At 40.3% G+C, this 21,608-nt stretch overlaps 1 protein-coding gene across 2 annotated transcripts in view; it reads right to left on the reverse strand.

Moving 5' to 3' along the window:
* Nucleotides 1–8,097: 8,097 nt before the first annotated feature.
* The window catches only part of DNAJB14 (DnaJ heat shock protein family (Hsp40) member B14), a 34,344-nt gene continuing 20,833 nt past the window's right edge, over nucleotides 8,098–21,608 (reverse strand). For both annotated transcript variants that reach the window (XM_054029157.1, XM_054029158.1), the window contains 5 exons: nucleotides 21,004–21,189; nucleotides 20,514–20,608; nucleotides 17,698–17,807; nucleotides 16,521–16,693; nucleotides 8,098–10,846 (listed from right to left, as the gene is read on the reverse strand). In XM_054029157.1, the coding sequence (XP_053885132.1) occupies nucleotides 10,722–10,846; nucleotides 16,521–16,693; nucleotides 17,698–17,807; nucleotides 20,514–20,608; nucleotides 21,004–21,189 (689 nt within the window). In that variant the 3' untranslated portion in view covers nucleotides 8,098–10,721. The remainder of the gene's footprint in view (nucleotides 10,847–16,520; nucleotides 16,694–17,697; nucleotides 17,808–20,513; nucleotides 20,609–21,003; nucleotides 21,190–21,608) is intronic.

The following is a 21,608-nucleotide window of genomic DNA, read 5'->3' on the forward strand; positions in this document are numbered from 1 at the left end:
GAAACGATCGCTGCCGCCCCCCCCCCCCCCGCGCGCCGTCCTCACTTCCGGTGTAGCGTCAGATCGGTCTCCCTTGTAGCTAATGAGCATGCTCACCCGTTGGCGCCTGTTCAGTGAGCGCAGCGAAAGGGCTGCGCTAGTGGGAGCGGGAGGGGACAAGCCGAGGGCGAAGCCACGGCAGCGTCTCTGCCTCCTTCCGCCCCAAAGCAACTGCTACAGAGGTCATGTGACTGCATTGCCGCGGCACGGGAGGTGACAGGAGGGGCTCGCGGTTGCGCCCAGGGCCCGTCTCAGGAGCCGCGCGCCCCAGTGTAGTGCTCGTGCTCTAGGGGCGCCTGCCCAAGGGCACGGGGTGGGGTGCTGGGCAGTGAGGCCCAGCACTCATTCGCAGGGGGATCTGGAAGCAGGTGCTGCTGGCTCTGGCTTGGCAGGAATCCTGCAAAGGGCCCTGGGGCTGTCCGTGCATTGCCTGCCCTAACCCATTGTTGGGGGGTTTCAGTGCGCACCCTGCCACCCTTTGTAACACTTAGTAACCCTGAACCACACACAGAATTAGAGACCCTAGTGCACGATGCAGTTTATGGACAGCCCTTCTCATAGTGACACCGACCTAGGCCAGTTGCAATTCAAAGGGAAATTTTCAAATGTCTTATCCATTATTCCTGTTGGAGGTGTTTCCACTTGCAGTGGGGCTGACCACGTAAGTTGTAGTTTCTTAAAGATATTGTATAGTTCAGTAAAAAATAGTGACAGAGGCTCACCTGCTTTGTTTGCCATTAGGTACGTAGAGGAGGGAAGCAGCATTTGTTCTAGTAAGTCCCATTGCTGTATTTTTAAAAACAGTTGTTAGAGTGAAGTTAAATGCTGTACTTGATGATTTTTATATAATTAAACAGGACAAGAGTTGAAGTTTAGTATTTTATGAATTTCTCTCCAAGATTTAAAAATCATTTTCTTCTTTTAGTACTAGAAGACAGATTATCCAAATGGGGTTTGTGTTCAAGTATGTCATTTTCAATAAGTTTAGACTTTTGCTGTTTATATGCTCCTTCCCAGGAATGAAATGTCCAGTCATCGTTTGAAAAATCTCCCCCAAAATGATGAATTTTAATTTTACACCACTTTTTTGAGTAGCTTATTTCCTTTATCACTGCAGTTTACTTATTTTTATATAAGGCAGTTTATGTGCCATTTAATTATATAAGCTGTAGACATGCAATTATATTAGATCCCCACCTGGCTTTACTACATTGTGAGGGATAAGGCTGATTCCCACCTCCACACCCGGATGTGTATGTGTATGTGCTGTAATTTTGCTACTCAATTTCTTTTCAATTTGAAGAGGAACTTTATTACTTAAAAAGTCATCATACTTCTATAAACATAGTAAATCTTATGCCCATTTTTAATATTAATCTCAGATACGTGTGTAACAAATACATAAACCCAAATAATTGTAATCTTGGCCCCATTAAAATCAATAGGTGTTTTGCCACTGATTGCAGTGTGGAGCATGGATTTCACCTTAGGTTTAGGGTTGCAGATATAAATCACAGAACCTGTTTCAGGTCTGCCAAAGTCCAGAGCTCTTAATGTTTGCGTGCATCACCATCACCCAATGTCTCAACTACATTTAAACTAACCACAAACTAATAGATGGTACGATCTTATTCCTTTCACCTTCTAAGTCATTTGGTTAAAGGGAGTTAGTTGCACAAGAATATTGCTTCTGATTAGTAGTTGTTTTTCCCCAGTGGAAATGAAAAATTGTTTACTGCAAGTTGGCAGTCTTCCTTTTGGTAATTAATGGCTGTGTAGAAAAGTCAATTTATAAAACAATTCAGTATTTTCAAAATATATAAGAATAATTTAAGATTAGATACCATTTTAGTAGCTAAAATACTTTGCCTTAAAAAGGAATAATTGATCTTAGATAAACTATGTTCCTGTTCTTAGTTCTCAATATCTACATGAGCTGAGCATACAAGGAAATAGTTGTTCCTTTTAAATGCAAGCCACTGAATTTAAAACAGAACTGCAATGAATAGTCAACAAGGGGTTTTCTTTAACATGTAAAAAAGTAAGATTTTTGCACATTTTCACACTGAAAATAATTTTATTTTGATATGTCTAATATTACATTAGATATAAATCAGACAAGTCTTTTTTTTTTTAAACTTAACCTTTAAATCTTGAAAATGCTATAGAGTTAGACAAAATAAAATAAGATCTTCTTTGTTAAGATACTACCTTCATTTCACCAGATTTCTTTTGCAAGGCTTCCATTAAATTTATTAGGTGTCTTGAACATGATTTGCAAAGACTGTATAACCTCTCCTGCACTGCTTTTTTAAAAGTCTGAAGAACAAGCATTTAAATTCCTTCAGATTTTTAAAGCAGGTGAGGGACTTTACATTCTCCAACACACACTTGTAAAATATCAGTCAGAACTGAGTAAAACAGCCAATGCCAGCAGCAGGTTCAGAAATGTCATTTGAAATGTAAGTGATTTCCAACCACATTTCACAATTTATTCACGTTGAGAAATGCTTTTTACCTGGTCAGATTTCAGATTGCTGAGCAGAGCAAAAGGATATAATTTTCTAAGAATGGACCCTGTAATGCAGGGGTGGGCAAACTATGGCCCTGGGGCTGCATCCGGCCCTCCAGACGTTTTAATCTGGCCCTTGAGCTCCCGCTGTGGAGTGGTGTCTGGGGCTCGTCCCACTCCATGCAACTCCCAGAAGCAGTGGCATGTGCCCCCTCTGGCTCCTATGTGTAGGGGCAGCCAGGGGGCTCCACACACTGCCCCCGCCAAGCGCCGCCCCCGCAGCTCCTATTGGCCAGGAACCACAGCCAATGGGAGCTGCAGAGGCGGCTCTTGCGGACAGGGCAGAGCTGCCTAGCTGCGCTTCTGCATAAGAGCTGGAGGGGGGGGGATGTGCCGCTGCTTCTGGGAGCTACTTGAGCTTAGCGCCACTTAGGGCCCGCACTCCTGACCCCCTCCTGTGCCCCAGGCCTAATCCCGCTCCCGCCCTCTGAACCCCCCAAGTCCCAGCCCGGAGCACCCTCCTGCACCCCAACCCCTCATCCCCAGCCCCATCTGAGCCTCCTCATTTCTGGCCCCACCCTAGAGCCCGCACCCCCAACTGGACCTCTCACGCCCCCTACACCCCACCCCCCCAATTTCGTGAGCATTCATGACCCGCCCTACAATTTCCATACCCAAATGTGGCCCTCAGGCCAAAAAGTTTGCCCACCCCGGCTGTAATGGGAATGTTTACCCACATACTGGAAAAAAAAATCATTTAAAGATCAGTGACACCAGAATCCTCAAAATTGGATGGATAATTTTAATTCCTAATGGAAGCTCTGCTCTGTGCAAACTTACAGTGGCACAATATTAAACTATCACAAGTTTGAGGTATTAACTGGAAAAGAAATATATACACCTATACACACATGCACACACAGTATTCACAAGTCTAGTGATCCCAAGACCAGCAAACCTTGGTATTGAGTGAAAAGAAATCACGTACTTGTCAGGGAAATTATACATGCAAAGAAGCTTTAAAAACCACATTTCACATAACCCTTAATATAAGGAATATTTATGTTTCTGTTCAACATGCTTAAAAGGAAATTATTTAAACACATTGGAAAAAATTCATATCTTTAATAGTGAGAACTAAACTGAAAAGGGAGCCTGAAACCTGAAGCTTTCCTTCAAGATTACAAAGTCATCCAAAAGATTATACCAAGAGGCCTCATTCCACCTACTTTCCCTTAAACACACAGACTAGATCTGCATGAAGGTTAAAGGATGGGTTTCTTTTTCCTTCTCCAAGTTTTTCCTATCAGTTCCCCCCCCCCCCCCTCCTTCCTCCTTGCCTTCTACAGCTAAAACTAATGGGATTAGAAATGTAGATGCAGCCATCTATTCTGTTAAGTGCCCAAAACTGGACACACTGATCACTGTGTTCATTCATTCCTCTATCCCACTATATGGAGGAAAAAAATGCATCTCCATGGCTCATGCAGATTTAATGGACGAAAGGGACTCTTGTGTTGGTTCATGATCATGAACCTAAATTTACCACATGGTTACTCAGTGGATTACAATCCACACAGTTCAAGTGGTAGGCTGACTCGGTTAGGAAAAAGGTGAAGATTCTGAAAGATCAAAATTGAAAATTTGTCAATTAACTATCAAGCATTGTGGGAATTTTTTCCATTTTCAGAAGATTATAAATGTTTCTGCTATGATGGTTAATACCCAAAAAGCAAATGGATTAAAAAATTTTTTTTTAACTGAATGCCAACTCTCAAAGGTAACAGTAGAAGGTGACAAGTATCAGAGGGGTAGCCGTGTTAGTCTGGATCTATAAAAAGCAACAGGGTCCTGTGGCACCTTATAGACTAACAGATGTATTGGAGCATAAGCTTTCGTGGGATGCTCAGAGACCTCAAAGATAGTTCATGACTTACCTGCCCCTCCCCATTGAGGCCCATTTCCTGTAAATGCATTTTTATAGATATACGTGTATGCATATATTAGTATTTGCATGTGCATGGATCATATGACAATGGATCTGCAGGATACTATATATGTATTACATAACTTCATTTCCCCTTTTGAATATGGTGTCACATAATGCAAGATTGCCTATATTTTTATAACATACAAATAGTGGTTGTAAATATTCAGTATTTAGCTTGTTCAGATGGTTGTAACATAAAGAACAATTTCAAAACCCCCAAGACCACAGGGGCAGATTTTCAAAGGAGCTCAACACCCAACAGCTCTTATTGTATTGTGGGTGTTGGGAACTTTTGAAAATCTGACTGCTTTAATTGCCTAAATAGGAGCTAAGCTCTTTTGAAAAATCCCGCTCCACAACGAATTCTGAATACTTTTGAGTATTTGGCCTTGTGTTAAAAACAAACCAACCACCAGGTCAGGCATAAAGAGATACAAATCATTCTTGTGAAATGGAAGTTGAGGACCCACCATCTCCTACCAAAAATACGAATAGGAACATAGGATAAGATAATGGATTTGGTGCTACTAAGATAACTCCTAAAGAGATTCCCAATGAAATAAGATCCCTGTAAAATCTTCAACTGCAATCAACAGCCTCATTAACAGATCATGGGAGCTTCTGGAATAATTAAAATGGCTACATGGGTGGGGTGGGGGTGTGTGAATGGTAAACAGAGGTTTAAGATTACACTGTTCCTTACTGTACACCAAGAATGATTTAAAGTAAAATGCAATGGCTTTGCCAAGGGCTATGGGCCTGATCCTGCAATTGGTTAATTCCACTTTTTTGTTCCTCCCTCCACCCCCCCCCCCCCCCACACACACAGTCCCACTGGAAGTCCCCAAAGAGCAACTGCATCACTGTCACCTACTAAACTCAAACACACTCACTCTACAGGCATCATGTACCCTGTATCCCACAGCTTCAGGAAGTCCCTTAATTTGTCAGCATGGATACATAGAACGTAAATACTCAGTCCACGGAATTAAATTATACTGAATTGCATTTAATAAATGGTATGTTTGCCATTGATTTCAATTAAAAATTTTTTAATTAAATGGAATTTTGCTACTGATTTCAATGAAAGCAGCTTCACGGTGTTTGTGTACAGGAGTCTGCTTGCAAACTCAGATCCTAAGAGGGAGGGGAAAGTATTTGGCTATGTAAAATGGTTATTAAGCACTGTATCTTCAGCAAAATTACTTCCAAGGGCCTGAGAAATCTGAGCTCCACATTTTCTGGTTTCTGCTAGAGTAACACTACAAGTACTACAGGGACAGGAAAATAGGGGGTTTAAATAATGAAATATTTCGATCACACCTACAATATATCTATGGAATGTGATGTTTGTTCTCTCTGGAACAGAAACCGAGAAGGCTGCAGTGCAGGCTCTTAAGCAGCGTAAGTGGTCATTGGATAAGAGGGAAGGTCCTCATTGATTAGTAACTGGTTAAAGGATCGGGAACAAAGGGTAGGAATAAATGGTCAGTTTCCAGAATGGAGAGTAGTAAATAGTGGTGTCCCCCAGGGTTCTGTACTGGGACCAGTCCTATTCAATATGTTATTAAATGATCCAGAAAAAGGGGTAAACAGTGAGGTGACAAAATTTGCAGATGATACAAAACTACTCAAGACAGTTAATTCCAAAGAGTTACAAGGGGATCTCACAAAAGTGGGTGACTGGACAATAACATGGCAGATGAAATTCAATGTTGATAAATGCAAAGTAATGCACGTTAGAAAATGTAATCTCAACATATAAAATGTCGGGGTCTAAATTAGCTGTTACCACTCAAAAAAGAGATCTTGGAGTCATTGTGAATAGTTCTCTGAAAACATCCACTCAATGTGCAGTGGCAAGCAAAAAAGCTAACAATGTTGGGAATCATTAGGAAAGGGATAGATAATAAGACAAAGCATCATATTGCCTCTATATAAATCCCTGGTATGCCAACATCTTGATTACTATATGCAGATCTGATCGTTCCATCTCAAGAAAGATATATTGGAATTAGAAAAGGTACATAAAAGGGCAACAAAAATGATTAGGGGTGTGGAACAGCTTCTATATGAGGAAAGATTAATAAGACTAGGACTTTTCAGCATGGAAAAGAGATGACTAATGAGGGGATATGATAGAAGTCTATAAAATCGTAACTGGTGTGGAGAAAGTAAATAAGGAAGTGTTATTTACTTCTCCTCATAACACAAGAACTAAGGGTCACTCAATGAAATTAAATAGGCAGATTTAAAACAAACAAAAGGAAGTATTTCTTCACACAACGCACAGTCAATCTGTGGAACTCTTTGCCAGAGGATGCTGTGAAGGCCAAGACTACAACAGAGTTCAAACAAGAACTAGATATGTTCATGGAGGATAGGTCCATCAATGGCCTTTAGCTGGGATGGGTAGGGATGGTGTCCCTAGCCTCTGTTTGCCAGAAGCTGGGAATGGGCAACAGGATGGATCACTTGATGATTATCTGTTCTGTTTATTCTCTCTGGGGTACCTGGAATTGGCCACTGTTGGAAGACAGGATACTGGGCTAGATAGACCTTTGGTCTGACCCAGTATGGCCATTCTTATGATCACTTTGGTGAATTAAATAAAAAGGGTGAAAGTTTCAGGTAATGATGCCTACCCTTGAGTTCCCCTGTCCGTTTTTGGTTTTACTATCACATTTTCCTATGTATTTCTCTGCTTGTTGCTGTGTGAAAGATCCACACAGAGGACACGGACTCCCCTGAATAGTGAGTTTAGTCAGTGAAACTACTACAAAATAAACAATCTTGAAAAATAGATATTGTTTTCCCCCTTCAATCAATAATAGCACTCTTACTTGTTACTTGTAACAATAATAGGTCAAAGATTTCCAGAGGGAAGTTTTTAAGTTGACTCTGTCCCTTTAAAATAAAGTGCTACCTATATTTTAATGGCTATAAACTTTGTCTTTTGTAATCTTACAAATAAGTTTTTTTAAAGTCCTAAGTTCACTTTTAAGTTTGGTTTTAGTTAAACAAACAGAACTTCCACTAAAATGTTTACCAAATGTGCAAAATATATATTACCTTAAACTGTTAACAAATCAGGGTTCTCAACTGACTAAAACAGAGATGTTATTTTGTGGGGATTTTTTTTTAAAGGTCACTTTTGCAAAGGAAATAAATGGGCTTGGTTTTGCTTCTTTATTACATATCAAGTTGGCCTGCAAGGATCTGTTTTGTTAAATTATTTTTCTCAGCTTATTTTTCAGTTGAGAAATTCAGGTTCTGTGCATGCTGGAAAACTCTGGTGACTGGCGAACTAGTGAAGTGACTGACTCATAGGAGTCTAAAAGTAAAATCTGAGCAGCTAAGAAGTGCAGGGATTTTTAGTCAGACTGCTTAAAATTCTGGTTTGGTTTTATGGTAATATTTAACTTATGACTAATTAACATTTTTGAGAAAGGATATTTACCCCTTCAGTAAACATCTTGCTCACAAGAAACATACTTTGAGCTACCCAGAAGATCCTTCAGCAAAACCAAGGAAGAGGAGGACTTGACATTCCTGATATTTTTAAGCTAAAAGGTAAAAAACCCCCAGACTTTTATTTTTCAAATACATTACAAAGAAGCAAAAGAGGACACATGGCCAACTTTAAAAGAATCCTTACAGATCACCTTTAAGGTAGGCAGGTATGGGAAGTAGTACCCATGCTTCCCCAGTCCCCATACCCTGGTCTCAGTAAGAGACTGCAAATACTTAATCTATCAAGTGTTAAGCAGCATTTTCAACCAATCAAAACATGTTTTTTAAACAGAATATTCTTAGAAAGGTAATTATTTTTCTAATAATTTATAATTCAATGGAATGTAGCAGCCTAGTTCTAACTGTACAGTAACTATATCTTTATTGTAAGCAGCTTTATTAAACACATTTCTTAACTCTGGTTTCACAGCCCCAATATTTTATAAACGCACTATGAAATCATTTCCCTTTGTGTTCACTGAAAAAATGGCATCCACAAGCATACAGGTGTATCTACGAAACAGGAGGCCAGTGCCTTTGTTCAAAACCATTGAAAAAATTCCTCTACTAAGACTATATAGAGAATTTGACAAGTTCTTTGATGTTATTTTGATCTCCAAATTAGCATATTTATGATGCTTTTGGGATACTTTTAGAATTTAGGGAATCCACATTTGCTTGCTTGCTTTACTTCTAAGGCAAACTGAAAACATTTGGATGATTTCTAAAATAAATAGATGAATGCAATGATGCATCATCCCTCTCTTCTTGCTCCAAAACCTGATTAATGGGGACATTCAGGACAGAAACCCTGCTTCATTTCAGTTTTCAGCTCTTCGCTTTGAAGTTCACCTTTGATTTGTACTATGAAGACTACCTCTTTCAAAAGACCAAGAAAGTTTTGGTTTAGCTATTAGCTTTTTACATCACTAGCCAGCCTGTTCCATGTTACACAACCATATACAATATTGGGCATTTCCAGTGAGACACTTTAGAAAAGGTCCACACACAAGACTTAAGTGCCACTCAAATTAGCAACATTTAATGTGGCTCTAAGGACTAACTATGCTCACAAAGTACACCAGTGTAAATCTAAAGTAAGCCCAATGAAGCGAATAGGCCAGTGACTTCAGTTAAGTAGTTACACTGGTATAACCTGACAGCAGAATTTGCCTCCTCACAATTTGATAAATTATTTAAAAAGAGAAATTCTCTAAAACAATGTACTGCCCTTATTACTAAATAGCCAGCATTCGCAAATGAAAGACAAAATATTTTGCTATGTTGCATTGACAAACAGTCCAATGATGTAGAAATTTCACCTACTACACTCAAAACACTTATTTCTTTCTATAGGCACCCTGTTTCCAGCGGTTTCAAAATGTCCCTTACTTTGTGACAGCATGTGTGGATACATATAACTTACATGTTCAGTCCATGGAATTAAATTATACTTTATTCTATTTAATAGTTAAATGGTATGTTTTCTCATCTATATGAAGTCCATCCAACAAGATTGTGGACTGAAACAACTATCTTGTGACTTCCTCTTGTTCCTGTACTTGATCAAATTTGTGGGGCTCTGATCACAGCAGAATATTACAAACCAGCTAAGCATTTAATAGTTAGTTGTCAGAAGTGTTAAAAGGCACAAGGCTTGACTTGAGCAGTGATTTCCCTGTTCCACTTGTGATGAGTGAAAAGGAATTAGTTTTAGGATACTAGCTTGAAATGAGAAACTGCAAAATCACCCGAGAGGAAACATTGGTATTTTTTTTTTACTCTAATTACTATTGCAGGTTTTCCCTCTACCTTTTCAGTGAAAAATAAGGAACCTGGGGATGCATGTTCAACATGCTTATGGACTTATATACTACTGAAATACCAAAGGACAGAGTTGCTATAAATTACTACAAGTACTAAAAGCAATGTTCATAACTTCTGTACAGCACTTTACAAATATTTACTTTTAAAAGAGATTAGTGAAGCTCTTGGTTTTCTTAGTATTGGTCAGAAATTCTTAAAAACAACAGCTAACTGCTACTCTATGCTAAATCAGTTTATCCCAACATATATTTAAGAATATACACTGCTATATTTTTAAAATATCAAGTTCCTCTAAGCTGGTAAAGCCTGAAGATTGTACATAAGGTTAGAGATAAAGTGTTTAATTTTTTTGTTTAAACTACACACACTTGACATCTGAATAAGGAGTGATGTAGTCATACTATTTATTTCATCAGTGAAACAAAATATTTTATGGAGCTAAATTTCTGAGATTTTAAATAGAAAGTCATTTAACTTGTATATACACAAAAAGTGTTCTTTCCATAGATATTTACATGACAAATATGTTAGAGGAGAACCACTATGACCAAGCCTCTACAAGTGTGGCATCCTTTCTGAGCTACTCTCTGCTGAAAGAATTCACGGAAGCCTTTGAAGTAAAATCTAAACAATTAAAATATGTAAACTGACTTTGTTCTATATTTCATAGTAGGTAAAGAAGCCATTAAATGATATTTCATTATAAGGATTCTGGAAACAGCTACACAGTAGAGTTTTAAATCCACCCTCCTTTCAACTTTCAGGATGAAACTAAATCTCTTCTCACTTGACCGGAGAGATATAATGGCGTACTTAAGGATGCACAGCTAAAATTCTAGTTCATCCTCCTCGGTAGATACTGGTCAGCCTTTCTAGTTCTTTGCAGTTGTCCATTGGCAAGGAGTCTGCTTTCATTCGGAGGCGATCATCTCGGTACACTTTTGCTGCATACAGCAAATCTGTTTCTTAAAAAAGAAAAAGATTTTTAGGGTTAAAGTACTAATTGCACATGTATGTAGGACTCTCTCACTCAGAACTTCCCCAAGCATCTGACATCTAAATCCTCCCCACACCTTGCATCACTCTGTTTGCTGTTCCCAACTAATAATCATAGTGACATCAATGTGTAGTTTTATTGCAGGCTTCCCTCTGCTGGATTTCCATCAGCGTTGCTTGCCAGTTTGAAGTTCAATGCTGGTAACAGACTTTCAGTGTTCTTATATTTTAATCCATACTTACCGATTTCAAAGAGATTCCCTATCCCCCATTACTGGCTTACTTACCGTACACCAATAAAGATGTTGACCACTTCACCCCTATGGTCAATGATCTTATGTGTGATCTTAATGATACACCTCTAGTTATCCTGGCAGTGTTCAAAATCCATTCTGACAGTTAAATGCCTTTTAGACTTAGTTGCCCAGTTCACTAAATATACCAATTTCTCAGGCATAAAATAATTCCTGTGTTCTGTTTTATAGGAGTGCCTACCAGTCCTACATTGTGGAGTATCTGATTTGCACAATGTCTCTTTTTCGGTCTCAGGTTAAAATTCTAACTAATAAATCATTCATTAAAGACAAACAGCTTTGGAAAGAAGTTTTTAAAATAGCAAAGAATGACATCCAAAAACCCACCACTGAACACAGAGCAGATATTTTCATAAATAAAATACAAAGCAGGAATAACTTACTACACACACAGAAACTCTAATTTGTAGGATTTGTTATTTTTTGTTTTTAAAAGCTATTTAGGAAGTTTTAATAGGTTTACATCATCAATGCCATGTAAACAACACAAACAAAATGATTATATTACTGCATAATGAGAACTTATCATCAAATCCCTTCAATTTAACAGGGCATTACCATATTACAGAGTGAGCCTCGTTACACCATCTAGGACACATTGTTTCCGATGTCTTTATTAAATAGAGTCAAACTTCTGACTCTACTCTTGTTCAGCTTCACTTCTGCCATTGCCAGTACATACTCTAGAGTACTGTCTTTTCCTACCCTCCTTTTCCTGGTTTCAGAATCTGCCAATGTTTTTTAATCAGATCATCGTATTTTCTACCTCTGGGGTATCCTCTTGTATGTGTGAAATGTGGATTTCTATCCTAAGAAACTGGAGTGTATATTCCCCTCGTTTAAAGTCTCTAACTATATACTACTGATTTTTGAAGCTGAGAATTTAAGTGGGAATCCCCATCTTTAGCAGAGCTCTGCCATCCTGACAGCTGCTATAATCTCTCCTAGCTCTCGCCTCTTTTTTTAAAGCTTGGGCTAAAGCTGGTTGGAGAATTTTGATGGAATCATATTCCATTGGAACATGTGGTTCTGTCTAAACCGAAACCGTTTGCAAAAAATAGGTTAATTTCACTTTCATTTCCGAAGTAAACCCTGAAAAAAGTTCTAATGTTGAAACATCACATTTCAACTTTTTGGAATGAAACATTTACATTTTTCATTTTGAAATGACTATTTTGATTTTTTTTTTAATTTTTGTATTATGTGTTATACAAAACATTCAGATTGTCATAACAAAACATTTCAACCTGAAATGATTTTCTTCAGGAATTTTCCTTCACAGATCATTGTAAAGTTTTAGGCTTCCATTCTGATTCAGAATGAAGCCAAATTCCAAAACCTTGAAAGTGTTTGCAAAATGTATCTTCTGCACACAGCTCTAGTTAGGACAGAAAGGTTCTGGAAAAATTGCAGCTTATTCCCTTTGAGTACAAGCTGCAGATGCCCTCTTTTTTCCCCCATAATTAAATCTTTCTGCTGATAGTGATGAAATGTCACAATGACAAAGAGGACTGTTAAGAGGTCCAGGTGGAGAGACCAGCACCATATGTGCTCTGTGCCCGCCAGAGCTCTGATGAACTCTGTAACTGAAGTTATTGTGTAGTCCCTTTGTTAACACCATTGTTTCTATTTTACAGTGGTTTTTACATAATGCAAGATGCTGCTGCCCCTCCCCCCTCCCAAAAAAAGATGGGAAGGGATGCTGAGGGTAGGAATTCTGTAGAAGTTCTCTAAATCAAAAATTGATTTTAAAAATATCCCATCAAAGCAGGGGTGGGCTTTGGGGGTTTTATTTTCTTCCAGATTTAAACGTGTCAATTTGAATATTTAGTTCACTATAATGTAAAATCCAGGTAGGGTATCAGCAAGTGGCTGAACTAAATGGCTGCTGTATGTCTGAGTTCTGAGGAGACAGCAAAGTAATCTGCCTCTAAATTGATCCCTCATCCCCCATATCTGCTAATTCCCCCTCCCCCCCCAAGAAAGCAGACCACAGGGTTGCAGAGGAAAGACCATTCAAAAACATTCCCAACTTAAAAAAAAAAAAAAAAAAAATCTCACTAAGAAGTGTTTCAGGCTCGCAGTATGGGGAAGCCTCTCTGACTTCATTTTGAAGACATAGAACCCAAAACAGGGTGGGCTGAAGAAAATAAGTGGGCTGAAGAAAATCAACCACCAACCAGGGTGGACATTAGGGAGTAGATCTTTGAGTTTGACTACAAGACATGATCAGACATCCAAGATTGGAGCAGTAAAGAAGGAAGTTACTGATGTGGAATATTGAGTCACTGTGCTAGAAACTTCTGGCCCAGGAGAAATAAGTGAGTGAGAGAGAGAGAAATATATATAGCATAAATTGGATGGTATGAAAAAACAGATCAAGAAGAAACAGTGAACTTAATGGACTGCCTAAGAATTCTGAAGCAGGAATCCCAATTTGGTGTGTAAAAATATGGTATTACTTCACACAAAGATTGTGTTGCATCTATTGAGATGGTACCTATGCACTCTTATTATCTTAGTACCCGATAGGGTTACCATACGTCCGGATTTTCCCGGACATGTCCGGCTTTTGGGGGCTCAAATCCCCGTCCGGGGGGAAATCCCCCAAAAGCCGGGCATGTCCGGGAAAATCGGGAGGGAGGGCTGGGCCGGGGTCGCGGTGCCGGGCGCGCGGTGCCGGGCCGGGAGCCGGGCCGCCGGGGGGGGGGGGGGTCCACGGGGCCGGGGGGGTCCACGGGGCCGGGAGCCGGGGGGTCGGGCCGGGAGCCGGGCCGCGGGGCCGGGAGCCGGGGGGTCGGGCCGGGAGCCGGGCCGCCGGGGGGGTGCGTTGGGCCGCGGGGCCGGGCCGGGAGCCGGGCCGCCGGGGGGGGGTGCGCTGGGCCGCGGGGCCGGGCCACCGGGGGGGGTGTGTGTGTGTGTGCGTTGGGCCGCGGGGCCGGGAGCCGGGGGGTCGGGCCGGGAGCCCGGCCGCTGGGGGGGTGCGCTGGGCTGCGGGGTCGGGCCGCCGGGGGGGGGTGCGCTGGGCCGCCGGGGCGGGTGCGCTGGGCCGCCGGGGGCCGGCCGGCAGTGCTGGGCGGGCCGGGGGTGGTCGGCCGGGGGCCCGAGCCGACCCAGGCTGGAGTCGCCGGGGGCCAGCCTGGGCCGCACCTCCTCCCCCCACACCCCCCCTTACCTGCCCAGGCTTCCTGCGAATTAAATGTTCGCAGGAAGCAGGGGAGGGGGCGGAGACTTTGGGGAGGGGGCGGAGTTGGGGAGGGGGCGGGGCTGGGGGCGGGGCCAGGGCCCCGTGGAGTGTCCTCCTTTTGGTAACCCTAGTACCCGAGCATGTCTCATTTTTTAGCAATATTTTAAAGAGAAGTCACATCAACATTTAAGCTCAAATCTACAAATAAATCTATATGTTTCCTATTCTAAATAGCAAACATATCCTGTAGAAAAATAGGATTTAGTTGAAGAAAAAAAAAAAAAAAAAAAAAAAAAAAAAAAAGGTTAAGCAGGAAAATGTTATTGACCACATTTTATGACAGGAAATTTCAAAATGAAAGTTTTCATTTCCAACTACTTCTCCTTTCAGTTTAGGTTTCAAAACTGAACTATTTTGATTTTTACTTTTGGAATCTCCACCCACCCTTTTTCACCCTTGTTTACTCCCCCCACCTTTTACGACTGGAAAAAAGAAAGCATAAGGCCAGTAGAGATTAACAAACCTCAGAAAGTAGGAAAACCTATTTTAATATGTTTTTTTTTTGTACTTTCCCCCTCAGGATGATGTTGGATAGAAGTGTGGGGTTTTTTAGTGAGAGAAGGTAGAGGATATGCTCTTTTAAAAAAAATCTGAATTTAAAAAAGTAAAAACTAATTAGAGAAAGTACTGTGTGCGCTTACTTTCCATTTTTCCATGTTTAAGCAAGTGAGGACGTGTACCCCATCCTATTTTCACACACTTAAAAAAAATCTCTATTGCATCAGTGTTTCCAATTGGGGAAAAGGGGGGGGATGTGAAGAGGGGGAGAGAGGAGAAAATATCAGAATTCAAAACTCTATTTTAAATTAAAATGTTTTAATTTCATTTCAAAATTTCTCAAAAAGCGTGAATGAAAAATGTTTGTTCAAAATCTTCCATGGGAAAAAATTATTTTGGCCAACTCTAGTATTAATGTGGATGAGCTCTAAGTTTTACTCTAAAGGATGTTAATTTATGTTGGAGGGACAAAAAATAGGGATCTAATTTTTGTTTATGTCTGTTGATTGGTTCATGACCAGTGAGTAGAAGACTTTATAGTCTTGTAAACTTTGTACTGGTCCAAAGAATATCTAGCCCTGGTAGGTTGAGAGATATTGGATGTTAAAAAATAGGTCATTTTGCTTTCTGACTTCAGTTTTGAGGTGATTTTTCAGCCCTACTTTCAGAATCTGACAATGTTTTATATCACTCACATGTATTAAAGGATTGGATTTGAGCCCTATCCCTTTTAAAAAGTAGCTGGTTAAATTATATCTGAATTAAAGTGGTAAGAAAAAAAAATTCATAGTCTAAACAACCTTATTTTTAAGATCTGGTATTGCACAAGTTGCTAGTTCTTGGGGAGGGAGATAAAATGATAGAATGTGAAACATTTATTTTGGGCCCCAACGATATATATGATATTTAAATTTCAATGTGCCATTTTTAGTCTGGTCCAGGACTTAATAAAGAAAGTTCCAGACCTCAGGTCAGAGTAAGTTTTCCTTCTTGTTTCCTTCATTGGGTGTTTATTACAAAAAATAATAATAATAAAGGCAAAGCATTCTTGCCCCCAGGTATGGAGATACATTTTGGATTGAGGAACAAACGCTAAGCTACATGGCTAATAAGGAAGTGGATGTGTGGGAATAAAAGTGATTCTGCCATAACATGGATGACATAAAACAGATTAAGAACTGCTCTGTGAGCTTTTTCAGGGTAGGGGTAATGAAGAATATTGATTTTCCATTACTAATGTAGTCAAATTAGTAAGTCTGTCATTCAATGCCAAAACAATTACAGTAGTTCACTTTAAGAAATGATCACAGGTAACAGAACAAAGAATCGATCGTTTTGTAGGTGGCAGTTGTTTCCCTCAGTCATCAAGTGAAAACCCTGGGAATTAATACAGACTACTTGGTGTATTTTTAAAATGCAACAAACGTGAAAGACTGGCCTTTGTATTGGTTCTTTCATACAAATCACATGTAAACGCTTTTTAGTAAAAATAATCAGTTCATTCTATTCTAATGCAGAAATAAGCTTTTCATGGTAATACTTGTTTTTGAGAAGTGTCAAACATTACTCATTGGGTAAACTTACTTTGCTGCCTCTCCTTCCAACAGTTATTTCGAATGTTAGACACGTAGTCCTCTTCCACACTCTTTTCCACCTTCTGTAATGACACTCCTTTGTATTCATTTCTGAAATCCTTGTTGACATAATAAATGACACCCAGGTTTTCTGTTTTCATTTTGATGGTCTGCCCTGTACCACTGTAAGAGACGTGCTTGTTATTCTTTTTATATACACAATGTGTATGTTTCAAATGTTGCCATTAGTGAAGAGCAGCAATAAGGTTTCACTGAGTACAGATAAGTCAGAGTTGTAATGAAAAGCAGTGTGAACGTCATGTTTAACAGAAGAAAATGTTTACATTCATATGAAAATAGAACTTCTGCCTTTTACCTCTCTCCATCTTCAAAAGTCATTTTAGTAACTCATCTTTGTTTTAAAACTTTATAAATAAATAAGGTGTATATAACAGCACTGGAACCTGGCAAAATAAAAAATTAGGTCCCCACCCTGCAGCCATCAAAACCAGCAGCATCTCACTCTAAAATATTTTACTGCAGCCCTTGACAAATCCACCTGCATGATGGCATACTGTGCATTAAAAACCTCATGGTTTGTGCATGCTCTGGAGGAGTGGTGCTTGTATCACAGGAGCTTAGTCTCAAAAGGGAAGAACATCTCTCTCCTGTGGAGCTCAAACTCTGCAGGAGAAGGAGCTTTCCTTCTGTGAAGTTCAGCAGTTCTGCAAGAGAGTGAGAACCCTTCAAGCAGTGATCGCAAGTACGCTAAATCTATTCACTATTTACCTCGTGGGTGGTTTGTCAAGGGAGTTATTTCTTTCAATAAAATTTTTTTTTGAAAAAAATTACTCTGAAAGAAAAAAAAATGGCATTTTAGATATCCCTCCATCTTAAATAGATATGAGTTTCAATACCTGTACTTCCTTCCGGACAGGCAGGGTTAAAATATTGTAACAAAGTCTACTCTGGGGGAAAGGGGAGAATAGAGAATTTCTCCAGTTTCATTATAATTCAGACCTTAACAACACAGGTCAGGAGGTTGTTTTTGTCAGCTTCCTCACTTGGTGTAAGTAGAAGATGACTCCACAGTGGAGATGTTAAAAAGACATGCAAAGAAATAAAAAAGGCATTTTAAAAATGGAGTAGTATTTTTTTTTTTAACAAATTTAATCAGTGTTACTTACGATCTTGGGTATAAGGCATAAGGAGGATTAGAAACCATCAACTGGCTCAACAAAGAGACAAGGATCAATACAATAATAGGCATCAGCTGGATGAACATTGAGAAGCCTCCCTATGGAACAGAAGAGATAAGATTTGGGCATTTCATAAAATCAGGATCAAGATAGTACACAAATTTGGCAGGGTTTAATAATCTAAAAATCCAAAAGACCAACTACTTTGTAGACAACTACAAAATTTAGGCACTGTCAGATATCCCTACCCCAAAGCCACTAATAATTATTATTTGTACTGTAATAGTGCCCAGAGACCCCAAACAAAAATTAGAACCCCATTGTGCTAGACACTGCACACACACAAGGAAAAATGTTTCCCTGTCCCAAACAGCTTACAATTGAAGTATAAATGGCATTAATTAGTTAACAGGAATGCAATACATATTGCATCATACAACACTGAAGAGATTCATTTAAAACTCCAGAGATGTAATTCAACACCCATCGAAGTCAATGAGTCTTTTCATTGACAATAGACTGGACCAGGTTTATGTAGATGTCAAATAAGTAGCTAAATGCAGGTACACAGCAGGCCACATTTAGGGCTTGTCTGAAGTTAGTGCAGAACAGCTGTTCTGCACTAACTGCATGTGTGAATGCTCTTAATCTACTTTAAAAGTGGATTAAATGAAGATAAATGGGAATAAGCCACACTTACTCCAGAACAAGAGTGTCCACATATGAAGTTATTCTCAGGAGTAGCTATTGTGTTTTAAATTAACTTCCTACCTTAATATCAAGGTGGGGAAAAAAACGGACTTCTTAAATTGGATTTTTTTTTATTTTGTTATTTAAATTATAAGAAGTTTCTTTTTAAAAATAAACCTGTTTAAAAATGAAATCTCAATTTAATACAAACTATGTTAAGGCCTAAATTTACCATAATTTAGTTGTAAATGTGCAACGTTTTGATAAAAGACGTTTATATATCCAAAACATTTAGTGTTGTTTTAATAAAAATAAATACTGTAGTTGTTTTGTGGTGTTTAATTAAATTCCAGTTACCATCCTAATTCAGCTTGACACAAATCATGAGCAAAATTTACGTAGTATATAAGCGATATATCAGTCACTATTTTTAAAATACTAAAATGTAAAATTAATAACCTGAAAATGTTATGATATATAATTGCTTAAATAAATGCATATAGTTAGAGTGTATCCTCCTAGGTAGCAAAAAGATGTACCACATCTAGTGTAAAGACTATTTAGTTTTAAATCAACATATGTTAATAGTTATATCAACCAATGAGAATGCAAACTTTCTTTGGAAAATAACTGAACTACGGATAGAAAAGTTCATTAAAATTGATTATTTAAATCAAGGGTTTCCACTTGGTGATTTAAATCAATCTGCCCTGCTTAATCCAAATTAATTTTCAAGTACAGACAAGCTCTTAGTGACCAGAAACTAATTTAAGTAATTTAGGATGTTAGTTTGGGACCTTTTGTTCTGTTTACTGCACCTTATGCAAATCTTCATGTCTGTTTACCAAAAGGAGCTAGGCTGTCCCACACTAGGCCTGTAAAATATTTCACTTGCAAATTTAGGTGTTCCTAAGGAGCAAAAGATTCCCCTGCAATCATGCCAGGTATATGACTACAATAGGGTTACCATATTTCAGCAAGCAAAAAAGAGGACGGGAGGAGCCCCGCCCTAGCCCCGCCCCTGCCCCTCCCACTTCCCGCCCCCCCAGAACCCCCAACCCTCCCCCCGTTCCTTGTCCCCTGACTGCCCCCTCCTGGGACCCCTGCCCCTAACTGCCCCCCAGGACTCCACTCCCTATCTAAGCCTCCCTGCCTCTTGTCCCCTGACTGCCCCAACCCTTATCCACACCCCCACCCCCAGACAGACCCCTGGGACTCCCACGCCCCATCCAACCACTCCCCACCCCCTGACAGCCCCCCCCCAGAACTCCCAACCCATCTAAACCCCTCTGCTCCCTGTCCCCTGACTGCTCCGATCCCTCTCCGCACTCCTGCCCCCTGACAGCCCCCCCGTGAACTCCCAACCCATCTAAACCCCTCTGCTCCCTGTCCCCTGACTGCTCCGATCCCTCTCCCCACTCCTGCCCCCTGACAGCCCCCCCCCAGAACTCCCAGCTCCCCACCCCCCCGCTCCTTGTCCCCTGACTGCCCCCTCCTGGGACCCCTGCTCCTAACTGCCCTCCAGAACCCCACCCCCTACCTAAGACTCCCTGTTCCTTGTCCCCTAACTGCCCCCTCCTAAGACCCCCCCCAACTGCCCCCCAGGACCCTACCCCCTACCTGTACCCTGACTGCCCAAAACTTTCTCCACTCCCCCCAAAAAGCCCCCCCCCCGTTTCTTGACTGCCCCCTCCAGAACCTCCCTGGCCCCCTTACCCTGCTGCTCAGAACAGGGTGTTGGGCTCTGTGCGAGCGGAGCCGGACACATGGCTGCGCTCCCCAGCACAACAAAACCCGGTCCCTGGCCCTGCACAGTGCTGCTGGACCGGGCTGCAGGGGAGAGCTGCCGGCTCAGAATGCAGGGCGGATCCGGCTCCTCTACAGCTGCTCCAGAGTCCAGCCCGGGACTTTCCTGCAGCCCTCCCAGCTGCTCGCTCTGCTCTGCCAGGGGAGGGGGGGAATCCCGGACATTTTGAGTGTTTTACAAATTCCCCCCGGACGCTATTTTTAGGACAAAAAGGAGGACATGTCCGGGTAAATCCGGACGAATGGTAACCCTAACTACAATCTTCTTTCTCTAGCAGTAGATTCAGGTCAAAACCACTCAAACATACATCACCCCTCTCCTCTTCTCTCTCATGTCCACTATGACGGTGTTGATTAGGATGACTGTAGCCAGCTCGACCATTAGAAAATGAATGTACACTACCTACAAAAAGAAACATCAGTCAAGAAAACAGCAGTTATAATCACGCAAGATGAGCGAGAAACTAAAATGCCTTGACTACAGACTGGGGAATTAATATACAGAGTGTGACATTTAAAATAGCTCATATTTAAACTTCTTATATTTTGAAAGTTGCATTAAATAAAATAGGTCTTATTTTTGAAAACCTACAATATTTATGATTTCATGTGCTCCTGAGGTCACCATAGCAATCAGAAAAGGAAATTAACAACTTTAATATGTAGCAATACACAGAGGAAAACAACTTGCTTACGGTAGATTAGGAAAATAATATTTTGGATTAAATATTCTAAAAATCATATTAACTCTGTAGTACAGCTCTGATAAATACCCATGAAATATTAATGAGTAAGTACCTGATGGAAACGCTCCTCCGAAGAACATATTGAATAAATCCTCTGGAGTAATATCAGCCTCACAACCTCTGTGGAAATTAAATCTACCATTGCCAGGGTGATTGCATGCTTGCTCTTCACTGCCTGTAAGGTCATATTGCTTTCGTTTTTCTGGATTGCTCAGCACAGCATATGCGTTTCCAATCTCTGAAACAGGGAACAAAGAGTGCTCACACAAATGAACAGTAAGAGCTGTTCTGTAATTACAGTTGTAATTTCAGTCAAGAACTTGCTGAAGATTAGCATCATTCATAGGTGATACTGTACGTTACAAAATCAACTGCAGTGGAACAGGTGTCCAGAAACATCTTAGGTTTCCTACTCCTTCCAAGGCCCTGTATCATGGTAAAGTAGCTATAGAAGGCTGGACAGTTATGTCTTCATCTGCTGAAATATTTCCCCCTCGTTGCAATTTAAAAAACATAGCTTTAATGTGAACTCAAAAGTCAGGTAATTGGAAAAGTTTGGCTTGATCCAACAACAATCATAGCTCTACCATGAAGCATCTCCTGTATATTTTGTGGGTTATATTAATAGGAATAATACATTAAGATTTACATTCAATA

The sequence above is a fragment of the Malaclemys terrapin genome, chromosome 5, assembly GCF_027887155.1.
Source record: "Malaclemys terrapin pileata isolate rMalTer1 chromosome 5, rMalTer1.hap1, whole genome shotgun sequence".
NCBI lineage: Eukaryota > Metazoa > Chordata > Testudines > Emydidae > Malaclemys > Malaclemys terrapin.